This window comes from Humulus lupulus, chromosome 1 (genome assembly GCF_963169125.1).
Source record: "Humulus lupulus chromosome 1, drHumLupu1.1, whole genome shotgun sequence".
Classification (NCBI taxonomy): Eukaryota; Viridiplantae; Streptophyta; class Magnoliopsida; order Rosales; family Cannabaceae; genus Humulus; species Humulus lupulus.
Window position 1 is genome coordinate 211080846 of NC_084793.1, and position 23273 is coordinate 211104118.

Sequence of the window (23273 nt, forward strand, 5' to 3'; positions counted from 1 at the left end):
GAGTTGTACAACATGGATCTCCCTTGTGAAGGGGCAACTTGTGGTCGAACACATCATCACCTTTGTACCACTAGGTGTAGTGACAATTTTTCTTCGAAGGCTTTGCATTTTGGTGTCTAATTCCCTTATCTTTTTGTTTAAGGAGTCTCGTGGGTTCTCAGGGTGAACCCTTGCTTTGGTTATGTCCATTGGGGGAGCTGTAAGGGGTGTCATTTTTACCTCGGTCCCTCTCTGGTTAAGTTTCTTTCTCAAGTTGGGTGAAGCTCTTTTGGAGGTGGTCTTGGGTTCGCACCCCCCGTAGGTGGGGTTTGCGCTATTAGTGTAGAATCTTCCTTGCATCCTAGGCTACGAGTATGACTTGTGGACAGTTGCATTTTGCCACCGTTCATGGGTATGGTGGTTTCCCCTCGTACAAGTTCCTTCTCCCCATGCTTGGGAAGGGGCATGCTTGACTTCCCTTACAGCAGGTCGTTCAGAACCTCCTACATGGTCTCTAGTGTGGCTTCTTGCCTTTGATTATTTATGAGCAACTCGCGTATCTCATCCTCGTAAAAGTGAGTTCTGGAGCTAGATCTCACGGAATACACCTGCGAACTTTTGTCGGGCCTGCGCCTAGAGGGACCTGGAACCCAGTCACTGGAGTGTGGTGCAATCGGTGGTCGAGGAGGAGGGTGTGTAGCCAAGCCACCCACAGGGGTGACAGATTCAGAATGACTTCCATTAGGTTGGACAGCCGGGGATGATGCCTCCAACTCCTTGCCAGGGGCTGGATGTTCCTCTGGCATACCTCCATCCTCAGGTGGCGAAGGGTCTCTTCATGAAGCTCCTAGTTGGTATCAATCATGTTGGATCTCAACATCCTGAGATTCCTATAGGTGTCTTGAGAGCCTTGGAATTTCTCCTTGTCAGAATTGATGGAAGAACAGCGGCTTGATACTTGTCTTTCCCAAAGATGGCGCCAAACTATTGATGGTGAGAACTCGTCAACCAAGTTGAGCAAAAGACTAATAAACATGTAAGAAAAGGAGGAACTTAAGAGATCTTGGAGTAAAATTGTAGAATGAAAATGGAGAGAAGTCTTTGTATTACTTTCAAATCTCTACTTACAAAGATGAATCTCCCCCCCCCCCCCCCCCTTCCTAGGTGAAAGGTGGTCCTATTTATAGGTGAGCGCTATTGGTTCCAAATACATAGTGGTCCCGAAGGGACAGAAGCACTCATCTACAGGGCGTAGGTAATCATGGAGTAGGTGGTAGTGGTGTAGAAGGAGCAGTGGTCAGTCCTTAGTACTTGCCAGTGATTTGGAAAAGCATTCAGTTATGGTACCGTGCCGTATCTCCACCACTTGTCTTGTATGAATGTCAAATACATTCTGGAGGACGCCTTGCCATTTACCCTCCTTGTACTACCATTACTTGTCTGGTGTGATAGTGTGTCCGCACTCTGACTCTTCTTAGTTTGCATGTGCCTTCTGTACTTATACGAGCATCTCCAGGCCATATGGACATTCTCACTCTTCCAATATGCCTTCTTCCTACAAGTTCTAAGCATTGAAATATTTAATGGTTATCATGGGTGGCTGTCTTAGTTGTTTCCACTATGGGTTCTTTTCTAGTTCTCCTCACACAAATGCTCAGGAGGTCCTCCACTTCGCCCCGTCTTAGACCCGCTAGTGACGATGTGCCCCGTTGGTGGCACTTGTCCTATAGAGGAAGATAAGGCCTCTTTAACAAGGCCGGAACCGCAAATGATGAGATATGGGGCCCTATGTAACGCATAACGGCGGAAGCATGAAGGAGCGAGGTGCGGCCTCGCTGGGTGCGCGAGAAGAGGCAGGCGCGAGAGGAGGAGGCACATCATGCAAGAGCCCCATTCGAGGCCATCGTCTTGCGCCTGCCTTCTCTCGGCACACCCAGCGAGGCAATCGTCTTACGTCTGCCTCTTCTCGAATTACCCAGCGAGGCGGACGCTAGACGATGGCCTCGCTGGGTGTGCCGAGAGGAGGCAGACGCGAGACGATGGCCTTGGACGGGGCTCTTGCGCGAGACATGGGGCACTGCTTGGTGTGTGAGGCACGAGATGATGGTATCGCAAGGTGTGGCCTCATTGGGTACGCCAAGAGGGGGCAGGCTCCCAAGACGACGGCCTCGCAAGGGGCTCTTGCGCGAGACGTTGGTGCTAGACATGCGAGATGGTGTGTCTCGCGAGGTGCATGGGTGCATAGCGCACGAGACAATGGATCTCGCTAGGTGCATGGGTGCTTGGTTCCTTTTCATGAGGTACTCAGACCTCCAGGTGCGCAGTGCATCGTCTCTAGGCACTCGAACCTTCAATGAGGTCCTTCATTGCAACTAGGAGTGTCGTGAGCCCCTTTTACTTTCCCTCAATGAGGTTGGGAGGTCACGGGGCTCCTTCCAAGGCTATGGATCATGTGAGGCTTATTTGCACGAACCTGATTGCACGAAGAAATCACTTATTTTCGACCGATGCCGCAAAGGGGTTGGACATTTCTTCCTTGGCAGATTTTTGGCATCCACAGAGACAAGTAGCATACTTGGACTTCTCTAAACAAACTTTAGTGATAAACAAGTCAAACCCCTTGTTCCATTGCCTTGCAGACTGCTTCAAACCAGATGGAGACCTTTTCAACAAACATAGTAGTTATTTTCCTTTTGAGTTCTCCACCTCGAACCCAATCGGTTGCTTCATGTTGAGGACTTCATCTAACTCTCCATTTAGAAAAGAGCTAGTAACATCAAGCTACTCAATCTCCCAATCAAACTGAGCTGCTAAAGCCAACATCACTCGGATTATCTTATACTTGATCATAGGAGAACAAATATATGTGTAGTCCACACCTTCAACTTAAGTAAACCCCTTGGCTACCCACCTTGTCTTATACCTTGGAGGTTCTAAAGCATTGACCCCTTCTTTCAACTTATAAACTCATTTGCACTCTATAATCTTCTGCTTTTCTGGTCTAACAACTAACTCCCAAGTGTTATTCTCCTGAAGTGTATCCATTTCTGACTTCATGGCTTTGAGCCATTCTTGAGCATCAGGCCTAGACATAGCCTCTTCATAATCTTCAGGTTCACTCTCAAACACTGCCTTGGCTGCTGCCCATGCATAAGCAACTACATCAGCTTCTGCAAACCGATTTGGTGGCTTTATTATTATCTTGGTTTTGTCTCTCACCAGTTGATACCCTTCAATTTGTGTTGTTACATCTTGATGCGTATCTGGACTTCTACTTGTAGTTGGATCTAGCTAAACTGTAGTCTGATCTGCATGAGTTTTGTTGTTTGAAACAAAAGTGGAATCCACCTCAAAACCAGTATTGCTGCGATTTCTCTCTCCATTTTCTTCATCAAACAACTGAATTTCTTTTTCTTTGTATAGCAATGGAAAATTTAATTCATCAAACTGAACATCTTTACTTATGATGATTCTAGGACCTGTTTATTTAAGGACCACAATTTATAACCTTTGGTTCCCTTGGGGTATCCGAGAAAGATACACTTTTGTGACCTTGCATCTAGTTTATCATTCTTTTGGTGTGCATAAGTTGCACAGCCAAAAGTTCTTAAATGAGTAAGTGTAGGTGGTTCCTCATACCACTTTTCTTCAGGTGTAACAAGCCCAATAACTTGATTTGGACACCTATTAACCACATAGCTAGCTGTAGTAACATCTTCACCCCAAAAAGATTTACTCAAACCAGATCCTAGAAGCATGCATCGAACTTTATTTAACAATGTCCTGTTCATACGCTCAGCAACTCCATTTTGCTGAGGTGTTCTAATCATAGTCCTATATGTCTAAGTATCCAGACGCATCACACAAAACATCAAACTCATCATTAATAAAATTCAACCCATTATCAGTTCTCAAAACTTTAATCTTCAAACCAGTTGGATTTTACATTAAAATTTTCCATTATTTTAACTTTCCTAAACATTCATTTGTATGTTTCATTAGAAAAATTGAAACCTTTCTACTATAATCATCAACAATAGAAAGAAAGAATCAGTTACCTCCATGAGTTGGTATTCTACTCGGCCCCCATACATCAGCATCCCAAGTACTCTAAAATTCTGGTTGATTTATGATGTCCTGTTGAAAATTTCACCATATGTTGCTTGCCAAGAACACATATTTCATAGAATTTTAAAGTTACAGGCTTCAAACTACCAAGTATCCCTTATTTGCCCAACTCAGCTAGACCTGGCTCACTTATATGGCCAAGTCTTCTATGGAATTTCTCTGTTTCTTCATCAACTTCTTTGACTACGCTAGTCACTCCATTTTCTACTGTTTTACCATCAAGAACATACAACTCATGCTTCATCATACCTTTCACTACTGTCAATGAGCCCTTTGGGACTCTCAATAACCCATTGATTAATTTGTAATACAAACCTTCATCTTCAAGAGTACCAAGTGAAATGAGATTCCTTTTGAGAAGAGGAATGTGCCTTAAACTCTCTAATGACCTAATTTTTCCATCAAAATGTTTCACAACAACACTTCCAATACCTTAAATGTTATAAGACTCATCATTTCCGATTGACACATTCCCTTGGTTCACCTTTCTATAACCTTGGAACCATTCTCTCCTTGGGCACATGTGAAATGTGCAACCAGAATCAAGAATCCACTCATTTTGATTTGTATCTATGGAAATTGATAGCATCTCACAATTCGAAGCTTCTTCATTGTCAACAAACACAGTTGTACTTTATGAAGGTGTATATTCTTTAAGCTTCCTTTTATAAGCAAAGAAATTTCTTCTTATTTGTCTACTTTTACCACAAAAGAAACACTTTCCTGTATCTCTTCCTCTTGAAGATGATCGAGCAAGAGAGTTCCATTTTCCAAATGAATTCTCATTCCTTTTGCTGAAATCTCTTCTTGGAGATCTACCTCGAGCTATCAAAGCTTCGTCTTTCTTGCCTTTCACAAGCGCTAATTTGAAGTCGTTAGTTCTTAGAACCCCAAGACATCCCCCATTGTAATAGTATCTCTGATGAATTGAATCACAGTTTTGAGATCCTTAAAAGCTTCAGAAAGACTATACAACAAAGTAATTGTTTGGTCTTCTTCACTAATAGTTTCTCCTGCGTTTGCTAAATCTAGCACAAGCTTGTTAAATTCATCCAAATAGTTGTTCAATATTCCTTGTAGGATCCATCACAAATTTGTAAAACCTCCCATTCATATGAATTTTATTAGAAATTGATTTTGTCAAATAGAGATTTTCGAGTTTAGACCACATACCATCAGGAGTAGTTTTATTTATTACCTGTCACAACACATTATTTTCCAGTTTCATCACGATGGTATACCTTTCTTTCTTCATCAAGGTCTTTACTTCTTCGGTTTTGACGTTTTTGTCATCTTCTCTTCTCCTTCTAGGGCTCCATCCAGATTTTGATGAATCAAAACTGTTGTAAGCTTTTCCCTCTATAAACTGAAGTCTCTACTTCCATCGAACTTCTCAAGATCATACCTTGTAGTTCCTGCCCTCTTCTTGAAACTCCAAGAAACTCCACTCTTCACCAAGAATCTTCAAGCCTTCACCCTATAGATCGAAACCTGGACTTGATTTATTGGAATATCACAACAACAAGGCTTAAGACTAATGTAAAACATTCACAGATGCAACATGCATTATCCTAGTTCAGCCCCTATATGAAACCTTCATCCAGCTAGAGCTCGTCCACACACGAGTTCTTGAATCCACTAACAACAGTAACAATACAAACCTAGTCAAGACAATTTATTCTTGACAACTATCACAAATCTCTCAAACACTTTGTGAACAATCACTCTTAGAAAAAACAAACAAGTAAATGGTACGCACTCTCTTACTCTGTTTTCACTCCAAGAATCAACTCACACTATGTTATTTTCTTAATAAAAATAAGTATTACAACTCTATACATATATACTAACCTAAGTGGATACAGGAAATAAAGGAATAAGACAGTGGCACATGGCTGCCAATGTTGTTACTATGAGAATTAAACACTACAACTCTGATTGCCAAAGGGTGATTAATTTTCTCAATGACTCTGCTGAGCTTCTAGATTGGAGCTTCGCCTCTCGTTTGTTTCTTTTCTAGAGTCTTTTGTTTCGTTTGAGTTGTGTAAGGTGATCTATATTCCTCGTGTGCTTAATTGCAAGTTGTGATCTTGCCAAGTGGTCTTGCTCTTGCAAGATCAATGGTGCGGTGTTTATAGGAGAGTTGTGCCCTCTATATATTTGGTAGCCCTATCCTACTTTAATGCAGATTTTTCATTTGGAAAAAAAATCTACTTTGTTGAGTTTATATGCACTGATAAATGAATTACCCTTAAGCTATTATGGTCCAATTGAGTTGTCTGTTAGTTCAATTCAATTATTTGTAGTTCATGTTGTTAGTTGTAGATTATAGAAGAGCAAATGTTTTTATTTCTAAACACTAGATTAAAGAAAAGCAAATGTTTTTATTTCTAAACACTCTCAAATAAGAATATATTTTATAAAGCACCTAAACAAATTAGAATTTTCCTTTAAATTTGCAAATAAACTACAAGATTTGATAAGCATTTGATAATAAACAAAAACATGCAAAGTGGGTTACAAGGCAAGCAAAGTTACAGATTAATATATATTTATATGTATGGAAAATGTTTGTTTAAAAAATCATATGATGATTAGGGATTAAGAAGAGATCATTTGCTCTGAAATCTGGAAACGTAAGTGGATATATAGGCTGGATAGCACGTCGAAAGACGCTAATAGATCATAAGTGCTGCATATTAATTAGTCTATATAGGTTATAATTTTTTTTATATGTATATATATATATAAACTATATAGATTTATATATTAATGTAGTCATGATGTTGAATGTTGATATAGTTTTCATGGGCAACACGATGTAATTATAAGGACACCACACTTGACACATAGTTGTACACCATCTTTTGAGTTCCACATATATAATTTATCAAATTTATATCACCAAATTTCGCCGGCCTACTAGACAACTTTGCGTTTATTGTGGCTTTCAATATTAGCTAGATTAAACAAATGAACCGTTTGATAAATATAACCCCACATATAAATATATATATATATATATATATATATATATAAAAAGTAACATACAAATTTGTGGATTCTAGAAACAATAATTATGTTCTTTAATTTTAAGCAAAAAGATGAAGAGTGTGGTGCTATTTACTGAATTATTTTGTTTTTGAGAAAATCAACTATATGATATTCACATGTGATATTTTGTACCCTCAGTATATATTTCACAAAAACAACCGTATTTTTACAAGTCAATAATTTCTTATTACCCGTAATGTTGAGCCTTCCCAAAACAAATATACATAATATATTCATTTATACGATTTGAAATATGGCTATATATATACATGCTTTTATCTTATTTAATTTTAATTAAAATGTTTTATTTTCACTTTAGAAGACTGTAAAATTATGATGTAATTAAATATATAATGGTCCTATTAATGGAGACACATACAAACCAAAAGTCGATCGAGCAACGGCAATAGTGAATACAAATAAATTAATTAATTAATAATAATAATTAATGAATAAAGAAAGTTCCCGTACGTGAGGAACACCTTGTTCACGACCTCACGTTCGATTTTGGCCACTCCTCTCGATCTTCTTTGATAAAAATAATATAAGTACGGAAAACAAATCAAGAGAGGTCTAAAATTTCAAGTTTTCTTTCAAGAATAATTATAACAATGATGCCAAACCAAATAGATCTGTTTTTTTCTTCAGGAATAATTATTTAAGAAATATATTAACAAGAAAAAGGGAGTAAATGTGAAGTTTAGCCCATATCTCAATTGGTGGAGTACAGTTGCAAACTTGATTTACATCTTATTTATATCCAACTGTGTTTCACCACTTTTTTTTTAGTTATTTCAATTGGATAAAGAATCTTAGCTAGTGCATTAATCAAGTGAAAAGATTTACATGCATGTCTAGCAAGTAACAATATTGTCTCCAAAAACCAAAACAAGGTCAAAATGAATGTAATTGATTGTTTCTTCTACTTTCACTTTTTGAAAGAAAAAAATCATCAATTAACCATTATTATTTTTTCTATCATTTTATAACATTATAATGAAAGCGAGATATCATTGCCTCGTTTTGGTTGCACTTACAAGGCTCATATTTTATAACTTAACAAATAGTATATTGGCTACTTAACCCAAAATTCAAAATCTGACATGCATATACACTCGTTCAAAACTATGACAACCAGTTTTTTTTTTTAAAAAAAGATAAATTTTTTCCACTTCATAATAAAATCTAATAAAATAGTATTAGGTATTAAATTTAACCCCACAAAATAGTGAAAGATATCTATCAGCTTAATTTGCTCAAAAAAATGTAGTACACCTGAAAAAGAAAATATTGAAATAAAAATAAAAGTGGGACCGAGTTGCATGGGCAAAATACGAAACATAATATATATATATATATATAATAGAGTATTACAGGTAGGACAAGGCACAACCTACCTGGAATCAGTGAACTACAAATGCATTGGGGGTGTGAGGCCGACTCACATAGCAACAACCAACTCAGATTCCTTCTCTGCCTCACTGTTTGTAAATGACAAATATACCCCACTGTCCCACCCCCACACTTGGATACTTGCACTACATACTCTCTCTCTCTCTCTCTCTTACAATAAATAATAATAATAATAAAATAGTCATCGAATATCCCTATTAAATGCTACCCAGAAGTACCATAATTAAAATTAAAATTGGAGTTAGGCATATATATTTCTAGCAATATGACTTTTATTTAATTAAGTAATAAGTACATTTTCTAAGTATAATGTAAAGAAAGCCGTATAACTTATTATTATTATTATATTTTGTTCAATTATCTTATACAAAATTGTTTTTTTTTTGCTTATCAAAGGTTAGAACAATTTGATATGATTGAATACATGTACGTGTTCTTCTCAAACAAGCTATCAATTTTTGTTTTGTTTATTTATTATTTTATAATTTCAACAACTTGAAACCGATAAAAGGATTAAATAATATTTTCAACCTCAGTTTCAGCTTAATCTAACATTAATCATACATATAACAGGCTGCAACCTACAGCCACCCTAGGTTTGTACACCAATACACCCTAATGAATTATCAATCCCTCACACGTTCGTTTGTCTAGCTAAAAATATCCCTACACCCCAAACTAAATAAATAAATATTTATTTAAAATTTTAAAAATATTATAAACAAAATTAGAATAAAACTTAAAACATATAAGCTGTCCGCCTATTTTTTCTTTGCCTCAGAACAAATGTCGGAACATCAAAATTAGCTATTGCTATATAGCACCCTCTCTATATCGTGTTCCCTTATTTTAAACTCATTCCTAAACTCTCTCTCTATCTTTCTTTCTCTCTTTTCTATTTTTATTTCTCTTTTTCATATTATTTTTGGGGTAGTACTATAAGAAAATTTATCAAAAGTAGCAGTAGTTATATTTGGTTGACACATATATATTCAACATGGGAGGTTGTGCAACAAAGCCAAAGGTTTTGAATCCCGACGCGGCGGCCGATGCACCCGCACCTATTCCTGAGCCAGCGACTAAGGAAGTAGCCGTGGCTGCACCCGCCGCTGCAGGCCCCGGCTCGGCTGAGGAGACGAAGGAGAAGGAGGTGGTGGTGGCTGAAGCTCATCACGATGAGGAGAAGAAGGTTGAAGGAGATGATACTATCAAGGAGATTGTTGATGATGACAAGGCTAGCGATGAACAAGAACAAGGAATTAAGCGCCGCTCTCTCAGTAACTTGTTCAAACAGGTAATTTTTTTTATATATATATTATTTAATCGTACTCTTTCTTATTTTCAAGGTTTTGGTTATTGTTTTTGTTTATTTCTTAAAAGGGTAAAATAAAAGGCAGGCTTTTATGATTTTGTTAGTTGGGAACTTTTCTTTATAGGTTGTTGCTTTTACAAAAATGGTATAATATATAATAATTAGTTTGGCTCAAAAATATGTGTAATAACAAATCAGTTGTCCACCAAAAAAAAAGTGCAATCTGGTTATTGAGATTATATTACCAAATTAATATATACTACCATATGTTTATATTTTTGGATTTTTAAAACAAAGACACAACATTTTGATGCTTTGCTGGACAAACTGCTATTGTTGGTTTCATAGGATATATACCAAATGGGAAACTCATAGTTTTGTGTTTGTTTTTTTGTGAATGGAAACAGTTTTTTTTTTCTGACGAGTCCCAAGAAAATGAGTGTTTTTTTTATATAATAATACTAGACAATTGTTTTGTTGTAATCTGGGTTTACTTTTATCGTCAAAAATAAATACCATCGAAACGTTTTTCTTTTATAATCATAATTTCATTCTAATTAAAACCGCTAATTTTTATTAATTGACGACGTTCCCAAACGTGTTAAATTTTTTCTGTTTTGAAGTTTTGTCATGATTATTAATAGGTGGGTGGTGATTACTAAGAATTAATCTTAAATCAATTGGATGAGTTTTGTTTGAGAGCTAAATTAACTATGGTCTCAACTCCCAATTAGCTAAGTAGATTCCCATATTAAAATATCATATTCTCTAAATTTTGTTTTCTCTGGCCATTGTCTTTTTGGTTGTCTAGTGTCATAGGTTTCTCAAACTTTCATATAACAATACATTTTGTTTAGGTTAAGTTGGTACGCTTTTTCTTTTGAAAATAAGGGCCCCTAGAGGGTGATCACCCATAACATTAACTAAAACTTGCCTATATTACTTCCTTATTAGGTTAGTTAAAAAAGGAAAAAAAATCAAACCTTTATTGGGGCACAATCATAAAAATGAGCAATGCCCTTTTAATATGACTGTTTATATAATAATGTCTGTCAGCATTATTAAGAATAGCTCTTAATCTCTCTTGGATTGTTTTGGGTTGGATTAACATTGGAAGATTTGATTGATTAGCTTACCAAAATGGTGGTAGAGAATCTGTATGTGTCTTAGACATTCCACGATATCTTCATTTCAGGACAAATAAACTTGACCTAGTTTCCAGTCCCACCTGCTGTTTGGATCCTCTTTGTTTTTGTATTAGTCAATTATATGCCTTTTGTTTATTAATAAAATAATAAACTGAGAAAGTAATCTGATTTTCTAGTTTGACCTAGTTTATGCTACAATTATGACTATTTCTTAACAAGTTGATATAAAATTCAAAATAGCTCTACATTAAATGTTTGTTTGTATCAATAAATGTTATTGTTAACAACGTTTACTAACATACTTACATTTGAGCTGAATTTGTTTGGTAACGGATAAATGGTTGTGTAATATAGTTAATTTAATGGATGGAGTACTGTTTGTGACTTATCAAATTAAAGCCAGGCTAAAGAGAGAGTTACACTCTGGCATTGAATATGACTATCGATTGACACTATATAGTACTTGCCAAGTTGGTGGGAAGCATATAATGCTTGAATTGATGGTTTAGGTGAATGTATAATATATATATTTATTATATAGTTGTAACATTATCTGACCTGTTATGTTGAAACTTTCAGTATTATCTTATATGCAAACATTGGGTTTTGATCAATGGGGGCCAGCCACCGCATGAAAAAGTCTTCAAGGAATTGTTGAATTGTTTTAGAAAATATTGGTCACTTGCCAATTCATTTAACATTTTCCTTTTTATCACTAACTTTTGCTTTGGCATTTAATTTTCAGAATACAGATGGGAAGGAGTCAACAGAAAATGATCAGAAATCCCCATTAGAGACTGAAAAAACTACTGAGGAATCTGAAACTAAAACCCCCAAGGCTGAGGAGCCTGAGGCTAATAAGGTTGATACTTTAGCAAAGGTTGAAACGACAGACAAAGTGATAGAAGCTGCCCCAGTTACTGTAGAGACAGAAAACAAGGCAATATCACCTGAGGAGGAAAAAGCAGAGAAAAGTGCCCAAGTAGAAACATCTGTGGAAAAAGTTACGGAGAGAGTTGAGGAAACCGCTGAGACAAATGGCCAAGCTTTGATATCTGAAGAAAAGGTAGAAAATGTGAAGGAAAGTGAGGAGAAAAATGTCAAGGAAATACCTGAGGAAAAGGCTGCAGATGTGAAGAAAGACGATGTTGATAAAGAGAAGAAGGAAAAGAAAGAGTTACCTGTAGAACATAAAACAGAGGTGAAGGAAAGTGTTGAAGAAACTACTAAAGTGTGAAAATTAAAGGCTTCTTAAAAATTATACTAAAATATGAGGAAGAAAGACATGTCATTTTGCATGTTGTTCTACTGGAGAAGGTTTGCCTATTATTGAGGTGCTTAAGATAAATCTTGTAATCTTTTTTCTTTTTTTTTTTTTTTTAGAGGGGGGGGGGGGGGGGGGGGGGGAATTTGCGGTCTTTTTTCTTTTAAATTTAATTTAAATTTTATTTTATTTTTGTTAATCATCTCTTAAATTTGAATTGCTTTTCAGCTTTTCCGTTTTATACGAGCATAGATAGATTGCTTTGTTAGAGTGTTACATTTATCATTTGTGTCGTATTCTTTTATTTATATATTAATTGATGTAGTCATATATCTCATTTCATAGTACTTGCTGTTAGAAATAATACGGTGGAGAAGAAAAAAAAAATATTAATATATTTAATTGAAGAACAGAAATGAAAAACAATACAATAGAAAGAATAAACCAAAGTCGAGGTACGCGAATCACGTTTTCCTTAAAGCAGATTTGCTCCCTCTTGCACCAATGCGTCTGCTTAGGCGAACTCGAAACAAGCATTCCCTCTATCACTAAAAAATACTACAGAGACTAAAAAGAGAAAAATACTAAGTGTGTGAGTGTGCCTATAATGAAAGGGGAAGCCTCTTTTTATAGGTTTCATGGAGAGTTGAAAAATGTGTGAATCAAATGCATTAATGCCCAAATATCCAACAAATCTGGTATCTTAATATCTGAAAATCAATCAAAATTAAAGACCCAATTACCCAAAGTGATTTTCTGATAATCAATCAGAATTAATCACACAATATTCTGATATCTTAATTTTGACCAAACTGATTTGCCAAAATCAATAAGAATAAATCACATAATATTCATATAATATCATCTTTAATCAAGGTAATTTGCTAAATCATATCAATTTTAGGCATCAATTTCTCATTCACTCAATTTTTTTCCAACACTTGCCAATGTTACTATAGATAATTTCTTAATAGGTATTATTAGTAGTGGTTTTTAACGAATTATGAATTCACATGGTTGTCTGATACTTGTAGCTGCACACCAAAAGGAATTAGAAGTAGTGATACTTTTGGAGAATAGAAGAATAATGCAGAAATGTTATCGGAAAGTTACAAAAGAAGAGAAGAAGATGGATAATTGATAATTCTTATTTTTTTTTGTCAATGGCAGTACAACCTAGTAGTAATACCTTCGTAGCTCAGTACAAATCTTAACAATTTATCTAACCGAATTACAACAATGGAAGATTCTCATACAAAACGAAAACAATTATTTTGGTGCTTTGATAGAAATAAGTTTTTAGTGAATATAGTCTTCTTGCCAACTACTATTAGGGGCCTTTCTCTCACGCCTGGCTATCAATGGGCTGAAAAGCATCTTGGATGCCAAAACCCAATTCTTGAGTCGTGTTGTCTCAGGTTCAGTATCATGTATTGGTGTGCAGTTCCTTCACCATGCCCAATATCATGTGCTATTGTATCGCTCCCATGACCTGAAAAAATCACCTTGTTCTCAAGGTATAAAACATGATAAGCTTTATAAAATTCAGCAAGTTCCCTTCCGGACTCTTTAGAAAGATTGTCATGCCATTGGACTAACAAAAACATGCTGAGTAGCACAAATAGTTAGAGGTCTCTGCACGGGGCATCCATCAATAGCTTCTGGAGGCAGTGGGTATGTCGGCACGACATCAGGTCCTTGCAGAGGTGTAAGAGAAGACACATGAAAAACAAGGTGGATTTTGGAATTCGATGGTAAATCCAAGCGATAAGCTATTGAACCAAAGCACTCAAGAACCTTAATGTAATGCCCTAAATATTCTATCTTTTCGAAAATACATAATTTGATACAATTCATAATAAAATATCACTTTTGCCTATATCATCTTAATAATAAAGCATGCAAAAAATATCGGATCCGATTTTAAGTAAAACATTTAATGCAACATAATAAGTAACTTTAAAATCCTAATACATTTCTATACTAAACTTATTTAGAATGCTTTAAAAGATAAAATAAACTTGATATGACCCCCACAACATACATACTTCATTTAGATGGCTTCAACTCATCACAATCATAGGTAGACATTTAACTGATACCTGCAACTATAGGGAAAATAACGAGGTGAGCTCAAGAGCCTAGTAAGAAAGTACAAACATTCAATAAAAAATATTATCATGACGACTTGAAGAACTAGCATAAAAACATAAGCTTTTCTAATCTAACATCCACATCACCATATACATTGTCTTTCATCCTTATATGGAAATTCTTGTAATACTAATAAAACATAATATCATAATGTGATGTCTTAACATACATGACATCTAACAAACACAACTTTAACTTGTCACAATCTAACATCCACATGGCATGACATATCATCAAACTAGGCATAGTATAACATCACCATGGTCCTAGTATGCAAATCTCATACATAACATATGTCAAACTTAGCATTCATACATAAATATTAAAGGCAACAAGTATTATGGAATAGAAGTTGGGTGAGGTCCTCCTGGGACCGTCAATTCTGGGGCTTTGTCAAACATTCATACATGGTAAGCTCAGCCACCCAAATACTTGTGCCTGCATCTATATCATCATAAACATAGCAAACACATAACACATCACATAGAAAACTAGCTAACTTTCTTACCTCAAGTCCTTGCTAAAAACATAGCAGGATTGTAGCGTCCCAAAATTAATAATAAGGTTTAGTACCTTAATTAGTATTTTGGGAGGGCACAAGATGCATTTATGTGAATTATACTATAATATAATTGAGTATATGCATGATTATGTATATTACATGTGTTTAAAGAGTCGTTTTTGCTAGAAAGGGGCATTTTCGTAATTTTGACCCATTGAGGTTATAATTGTAAATATTATGTGTTATGTGCATTGAGACCCCATTATTATGTGGATATATGTGAGTTTCGGCATGAGTGGATTCTTTCAAGCGGCTTTAGCGGAAAAGTCACAACGAGGAAAATACCCGGCTCGGGTCGAACCTTTGGGTATTTTGGGAATTTTTATATTTTGGGGATAATGATAAAATAAAATTAATGGATAGGATAATTGTGTTTGGTGGATGCTAGTGATAATTTAAGATTAGTGGTGAAATTAGAGGTTTAGCGGGTATTATAGGCAAATGACCAAAATGTCCTTATTGGTAGTTAAAGGAGTATTTGGTGAGAGGGGTAAAATGGTCTTTTGACCCTAAAAATTGAAAATTAGGCTACGTGTTGAAGACTCTAGACACTTCACGTTTTTCCCCCATCTAGTTTCCTTTGTCTTCTACTATCTCCTTGAAACATCATCATCATTGTCAAGCCTTTAAAGCTAAGTCCAAGTTTTGAATTTGAGGAATTTCTAGGAGGTAAGCAATAGTTTTGATGTTCTTCACTTTAATTTTGTGTTCATGGTGGAATTGGGGGTTTAGTGTTTAATTTCAAAATTTGATGGTGATAGATTGTTTGGGTGCTATGTTGAGGTTAGAAACAAGTTTGCAATTGTTTTAAAGCTTGGATTTGTTGCTAGATTTATGTAATTAAGTTTTAATTTTCAGATTTGGGGAAAATTGGGTATTAGAATCCTAAATCCCCAATTGATGTGCATAAAGTGTAATTGGGTGTTTAATTAGTGTCTATGTTGTGTATGTGGGTATTGAATTGATTTTGGGCATGATTTTTAGTTGTGTTTAGATTTTTCGATCGATTTTACTATGTTTTCAGGATTGGAATTGCAAGAGAAATCGCAATTGGGGATTTGAGATTTCTGGGATGTGATTGGTATTTCTAGGGACCTAGTGCGACCGCTCTAGTGTCCAAGAAACCTCCTAATTTTTTACCCTAGGGTCTAGCGCGACCGTGCTAGTACCCCAGAAAGTCAAAACTTTCTGATAGAGTGACCACGCCTAGGGGCAGGAGCGACCACACCATTTGCCCTGAAAGTTTGTTTTGCTGATTTTGTGAGTTAGGTCCAGGATTCCTAGGTCTTGATTTGGGGACCCACTTGGAGGATCAAGGGACGATTATATTACTCTGTTGAATGACATTTGAGGTCCCGATAGCTAGGGTTGTTGGGATTTTATGCTCTAATTAAAAACTAAATTTCCTTGTAATCTCATTTTATTATCACTAAAATAATAGAAATCATTTTTGACTTAGTCAATCACTTAACTCACATGTTTTATTTTCATGGTTATTTATTTAATATAAACTTCTTTTAAATCCTGATCATATAGCTAATCATATTTATAGTGACGTAATCACAGTGGAATATAAATATCATTATATATGTTCAAAAATAAGTTAGTCCTAAGCTTAGTCAGTGTACAGGATTTACACTGACTTGCCAATCTACGATACAATCTACTTACACATTGTAGTGTTATTTTCTTTCCAGAACATTAGTAAAGTAGATAAGATCAGATGCATTTGTTACATCGTATTGGACCGATATTGACTTTAGAGAGATAAGTAAATGTCTCGTTATTATCTAATATAGTCATATCATAAAGTTGACCATAGGTCAATTCAATCTCAATTCTGAGTGGTTAGTATTCTAACTGATTGTATTATTCATTTCATTCGGTTTGTTCTTTACCAGCTTACCCTATGGACTAGTCCATACTTACATCTTGGGGACTTGGTAGTACAATTGAGTGGGAGTGTTAATCATGGATATGAACTTCCATAACTTCTAGCAAGAAGTGAAATGATGATCACCTTATAGCTTGGTTCAACGTGTTAAATGATTGAATACTCATTTTTGTGATTAAAGTTTACGGAAATATCATTTACAAGGAGCTTAGTGATACTTAAGGATAAAATACAAAGAGGGGTAAAATGGTAATTTGTACCCAACTCAGTTGTAGATCATCTATAGAGAATTGAATGACAAATTATTGCTATAACAACGGATAATGTATTTACTTAAGTTTAAAGTATTCTATGAGTTCAAGAGTGCAATTCTGAGTCTTTATTAAAGTCTTGAGGTATTAATAAGGTAGTGAAATTATTTGATAATAATTTTGTGGTAACTTATTGGACCTTGAATTTATGGTTCCATGGTCCCCACAATGCATTTGATTAAATCATCTAGATATTCTCGATTAATATATTTAACTATGGAAGAATGTGTAATTTGAAGATCCAGTTCACTCTCTTGTCATTACTATGTGACAAAAAGGATCAATGGTTAGAGAGAGTGAAGGAAGGAGTCTCAATATCTGCAGCGTAAAAGTAAGATTCTTAAACTCGGTTATTTGATTTACTTTATGAAATTCATTAGAAACAGACTCTAGGTTGTTTTATATGTTAATTATTTTAATATATGAAACGTACATGAAAATATTTATGATCATATAAAATGTATTTCCAACAACTAGCCTAAGAGCCTTGGTAATCAATTTTTTTATGCGTGAATATGTTTAATGAATTTTGAGATATGTTTAGCATAATTGATTTTTTTTAGTAGGAAGCATATTGTGTTTATGTGTATTTGTTGACATTTTTGTTTATTTTTTGGATTATTAATTATTTTTGTTACTATTTTATTTTGTAAAAAACAATTTAAAAATAATTGTAGTATGATTTTTGGTGAAAAATTGCACGAAAAAAATTGAAATTGGGTCAATTTTGGCCTGAAATTTTGCTGGTCTAGTGGTGTGCGTGGCTGGCATGTATGTGCGCACACTGGGCATGCACAGATTGCGAGGCTTACGCGTGGGGTGCACGCGGGTGGCAGGGAGCGGCTGGCGGGGTGTGTGTGGTAGGGAGGCTTGCCTCCTAGGCTGCATGTGGCGTCCCTGTGCAACGTTCTGGTGCACCTTGGCATCCTAGTGTTGTCTTGGTGCACACAAAATTGTCAAAAATATCTTAATTTTACTTATTATCTTTTTATTAATTTATTTTGTTACATTAATTAAAATTGTCAAAATATCTTCTTTTATAACCATATTGATAAAATTGATTATTTTTATTCTAAAATTAGATATTGATTTTTAAAGTTATGGTAAGTATCTAAATTTGAATTTGAAAAAAATATATTTTTTTAAAAGGAATAAGATACTTTGGTTATCATAATAATAAAATTAATTATTTTTGCATAAAAATAGAAATTAGTTGTATTATTATCATAATATCTCTTAGATTTTTTGTGCAATAATTATATAAAATCAAATATCCTATGAATATTAAATTTAATTTTATTAATTTAATATATTTCCTAAAAAATCACAATTGAGTTAGTTGTTGATAAATAAAATCCAAATTAACTTTGTTACTTGTTGATGGACTTTATTTAAATTGACTTAATTATTTTTACAAAATTGTAATTACTTATGAATTTTGTGTAGATAAATTCTAGATTAATTAATTTTGGTATTTTTGCAAATGTGATAAATTGTGATATTTTTGCATAAACAAAAAGATATTGCTCATTTAGTAACATGATTAGGATATTCAATTATGTGACATATCTGTGAACTATATGTGATTTTTGTAATTGGGCTTAGATACATATAGTGGCTCATATGTTTGGATATATATGTGGTTTTAGTTGTCAAATAAAATATTCATAAAGTGATAGCTTTTATTTGGGCCCATTAGAAAATATAAATTTTAAATTCCTCTCTTGTAGGTAATTTCACTTGTGAATGTCCATTTGCTTTGCATGATTATAATGGGTCTAATCAATTAATAACAACTAATAAAACGAAGGTTTAAATTCCTATCTTTTGGGCCCTGTGTGGAAGTTAGGGGCCTTTAGTAGTGGGTACGACATACTCAACTTAGCCTTCTTCCATGCAAACTCAATTGTTAAGGCCTATTTACATGAGTTAGACTTAATTATCTTAGGTTTATTTTTTCTAGATAGTTGAACCTAATAATTGATTAGCAACAAATTAATTCTAATTTAATTGAATTTGTTTCAATGTGACACTTTAGAATTAATAGAGAATTATAGGACTTTAGTTTTAAAATTTATTTTACAAATTAATTTTTTGAAGAACCTTAGTCATTAATTTTTGAAAAAATAAAAATACTTAACTTAATTATATAATGAGCTTTTTTAAGAACTATATTCGATCTCTAGCGTTAGTTTACACAAGGTCGATAGCTTAATGAGGTCTCGAGAAGCTTTGATTTGTCCCCCTAAATAAGGTATTCATTAGTTATTTTGACAAAGTTAGATTTCAAAAGATAGATAATTATAGGTCAAATTCTAATAGACTCACCCCAACGGTGACTGCTAGGACTAAATCTATGATTATCGAAATTGTGGGTCTAGCTCATAAAATAAGATTTTTTTTTTCTTATTTTGATCGAATAGTAGGTTGTTAATAATGGTGTCCATTATTAAATGAGTTTACAACTCTATTTAACTAATGGTATTTTTTTTACTCTCGCCTTCCGGGACAAGGATACCATAGATTAGTTAAAAACCTAAAGAAATAGTGATATGATTGTTTTTGGTATTTTTTTCTCATATCTTACATATATTTGATATATGTTGTGTTATTTCTTAAAATTTGTTTGAATAGAAGTTGTATTGAGAAAAAGTGATTGATTTCTATTTTGTTGATAATTTGTAGTTTTAATTATGGATGTGTCTACTCCCATCATTTTTTCAACTTTCAATGGAGAAACTCACTGGAGAAAACTTCCTTAAGCGGAAACAGAACATCAACATTGTGTTGATTGGTGACAACTCCAAGTTCGTCATGACTGAGGAGCCCCCGGAAGTTCCAGCAGAAGGAGCTACCAATTTTGTAAGAGAGAAATACGAGCGTTGGCAGGCGGCTAACAACAAGGCACGATACTACATGCTGACTAGTATGGTTGACACTCTCAAGACAAAGACGAAGAATGTCGAGACGACGTACAAAATCATGGATCAGCTCCAAGATATGTTCGGGCCAAAGTCTCTGTAGGCTCATTTTGAGTCCACCAAAAAGTATGCCAATGCTCGAATGGCACTGTCTTAGCACGTTTGTTATCACTTGAGCAAGATGAAGAACTCCTTTCAAGAAGCTGAACTGAATGGAGCTACAATAGATGAGGAGACTCAATTCAGCTTAATACTCAACAGTCTTTCTCCAGCTTTCCTACCGTTCACCACCAACTATTTAATGAATAAACTTGATTATGGTCTGATCCAACTCAAGAACGAGCTTCAAACTTTCGTGTCTATCATGGGTGGACAGAGTAAGGAAGGAGAAAAGAAGACTACTGGTGTTTTTGTTGATCTAGCTAAGGCTGAAGCTAACCTAGCTTCATCTTCGAAAGCTGGAAATAAGAAGAGGGATGAACATAACACCAACCCCAAGCCTACAAAGGCTGCAAAGACGAGTGCACAATCAGATGCACATAGGCCTAAGGGGAAGAAAAAGAAGAACAAGAAAGCTAAAGGTTAATGCTTTTACTACAATGAAAATGGGCATTGGAAACAGGATTGCCCTAAGTTTCTAGCAGCAAGAAACAAAGGTAATGAATATAGTTCATTTATCTTAGAAACATGTGTTTTAGAGAATGATAAATCTGTTTGGATTATTGATTCTGCATCTACTAACCATGTTTGTAATTCTTTACAGCTTCTTGAATCGTGGGAGGAGGTGGACGAAAGCGTCTTAAAGCTTAGAGTTGGCAACGGAGTGTTCGCTGTGGTCCAAGCTAGAGGAAGAGCTTGCCTGAAGTTCAAAAATAAATATTTAATTTTAAATGATGTATTTTTTATTCTGGATTTTAGTAGAAATTTTAATTTCAGTTTCCATGTTGCAATTAGAACAATTTGTTATGACTTTTACAAGTTTGAATATATCTATTTCTTTCAATGGATCACAATTGTGTATTGCATGTTTGGAAAATGGGCTTTATACTCTGTGACCTAACGAACCTCTCATGCTTAATAATGAATTATTCAACGTAGATGAACCTAGGACCAATAAACGTCAAAAGACCGATAACGATAACATAACATATTTATGACATTTGAGACTAGGTCACATTGGCTATGATAGGATTCAAAGACTTATAAAGGATGGGCCTTTGAGGGAACTCACCTTAGGTGAGTTACCTGTCTGTGAGTCATGTCTAGAAGGGAAACTGACCAAGCATCCATTCTCTGCAAAGGGTGATAGGGCCAAAGAACCACTTGGAATAATACATTAAGATATCTGTGGACCTCTAAATATGAAAGTCAGGTGTGGTTTTGAGTATTTCATCACTTTCACTGACGATTACTCTAGGTACTCATGTCTTTACCTAATGCATAGGAAATGAGAAACATTTTCAAAGTTTCACGAATTCCTAGATAGGGCTCAAAACCAATTAGGAAAAACATTACAGATCTTGTGATCTGATAGGGGTGGAGAATATTTGGATATGCAGTTCCAAGATCATTTAAATGAACTTGGGATTTTATTCTAACTTACTGCACCGGGTACTCCACAACAAAATGGTGTAGCGAAACGCGGGAACAAAACTTTATTGGAAATGGTTAGATGCATGCTTAGTTACTCAATTATGCCAACTTCATTTTGGGGACATGCAATTGAAACTGGTAACGACATTAAAAATTTTTTGTCATCCATGTCAATCCCCAAAACACCTTTAGAACGTTGGAATGGTCGTGATCTAGTTTACGCCATTATAGAATCTGGGGGTGTTCCGCCCACATCTTGAGGAAAAATGAAGGAATGCTAGAACTGCAAACTGAAGTTTGCATGTTTGTTGGCTATCATAAAGGAACTCAGGGTGGAATTTTCTATAGTCATTCATAAAACAAAATGTTTACTTCTACGAATGCTACTTTTCTGGAAAATGATTATGTCCAAAACTTCAAACCGTGCAACAAAGTAGTTTTAGAAGAGATGATTGAAGAATTGACTCCAACCAATGTTCCATCGTCATCAACACAAGTTGATGATGAAATTCCCACTCTTCATGACCAACCGACAAAAGTCAATTTAAATGAAGAAAGCACCACTGTTCCTAAGCAAATAGTCACGAAGCGTCGTCGTAGTGGGAGGGTGTCTAGGAACCCAATTCTCTATGGTTTGGATGGTGAAACCAATATGGTTGTTGGTGACACTGGTGATGATGATACATTTTCTTTCAAATGGGAAATGGCTATCCTTGAAAAGGAACTATGGCTTAAAGCCATGAAACAAGTAATGGAGTCCATGTACTCAAATTCCGTCTGGGATATTGTGGAAGCACCTAGTGACTTTAGGGCCATTGGATGCAAGTGGATCTACAAGAAGAAATGAGGTGTTGATGGAAAGATTAAAACTTATATAGCTCGATTAGCAGAAAAGGGTTATACCCAAAGAGAAGGCGTGGACTATGAGGGAACTTTTAGTCTGGTAGCCATGCTTAAGTCCATTCGCATCCTCCTATCCATAGCAGTTGCTCTCAACTATGAGATCTGGAAAATGGACATCAAGACAACTTTCCTTAACGGGAAGCTTGACGAATTCATTTATATGGATCAACTAGAAGGATTTAAAGTAGCTAGAAAAGAAGGAAAAGTTTGCAAGTGGAATAGTTCCATTTATGGACTTAAGCAAACTTCTCGTTTCTAGAATATTAAGTTTGATGAGATAATCACAATCTATGAATTTAAACAAAATATTGATGAGTCTTGTGTTTATAAACTAGGGTCAAATCAAATAGTGGTATTCCTGGTTCTTTTTGTAGATGATATCTTACTCATTGGAAACAATGTTAAGAAATTATCAAATGTGAAGAATTGGCTGAGCACTCAATTCCAGATGAAGGATTTGGATGAAGTGAGTTATATACAAGGTATCCAGAACATTAGGGATAGAAAGAACAAACTCTTAGCTATATCTCAAGCATCTTACATTGATAAAGTGCTTGAACGTTTCTCAATGAAAAATTTCAAGAAGGGACGTCTACTGTCCCGCCATGGAATTAATCTTTCAAAAAAGTAGTCTCCC

General features: G+C 35.0%; 1 protein-coding gene across 1 annotated transcript; it reads left to right on the forward strand.

Annotated features, from left to right (window-relative positions):
* Positions 1 to 9332: 9332 nt before the first annotated feature.
* On the forward strand, positions 9333 to 12418 carry LOC133825733 (eukaryotic translation initiation factor 5B-like). The gene is made up of 2 exons (XM_062258639.1): positions 9333 to 9868; positions 11780 to 12418. The coding sequence occupies exons 1-2, from the start codon at positions 9572 to 9574 to the stop codon at positions 12269 to 12271; spliced, it is 789 nt and encodes a 262-aa protein (XP_062114623.1). The 5' UTR covers positions 9333 to 9571; the 3' UTR covers positions 12272 to 12418.
* Positions 12419 to 23273: the final 10855 nt, after the last annotated feature.

Bases quoted from the DNA above. Each gene is read 5' to 3' on its own strand.
- LOC133825733 (XM_062258639.1), top strand. From the start codon at position 9,572: ATGGGAGGTTGTGCAACAAAGCCAAAGGTTTTGAATCCCGACGCGGCG. The intron at 9,869-11,779 runs GTAATTTTTTTT...TTTAATTTTCAG, and splicing joins TCAGTAACTTGTTCAAACAG to AATACAGATGGGAAGGAGTC.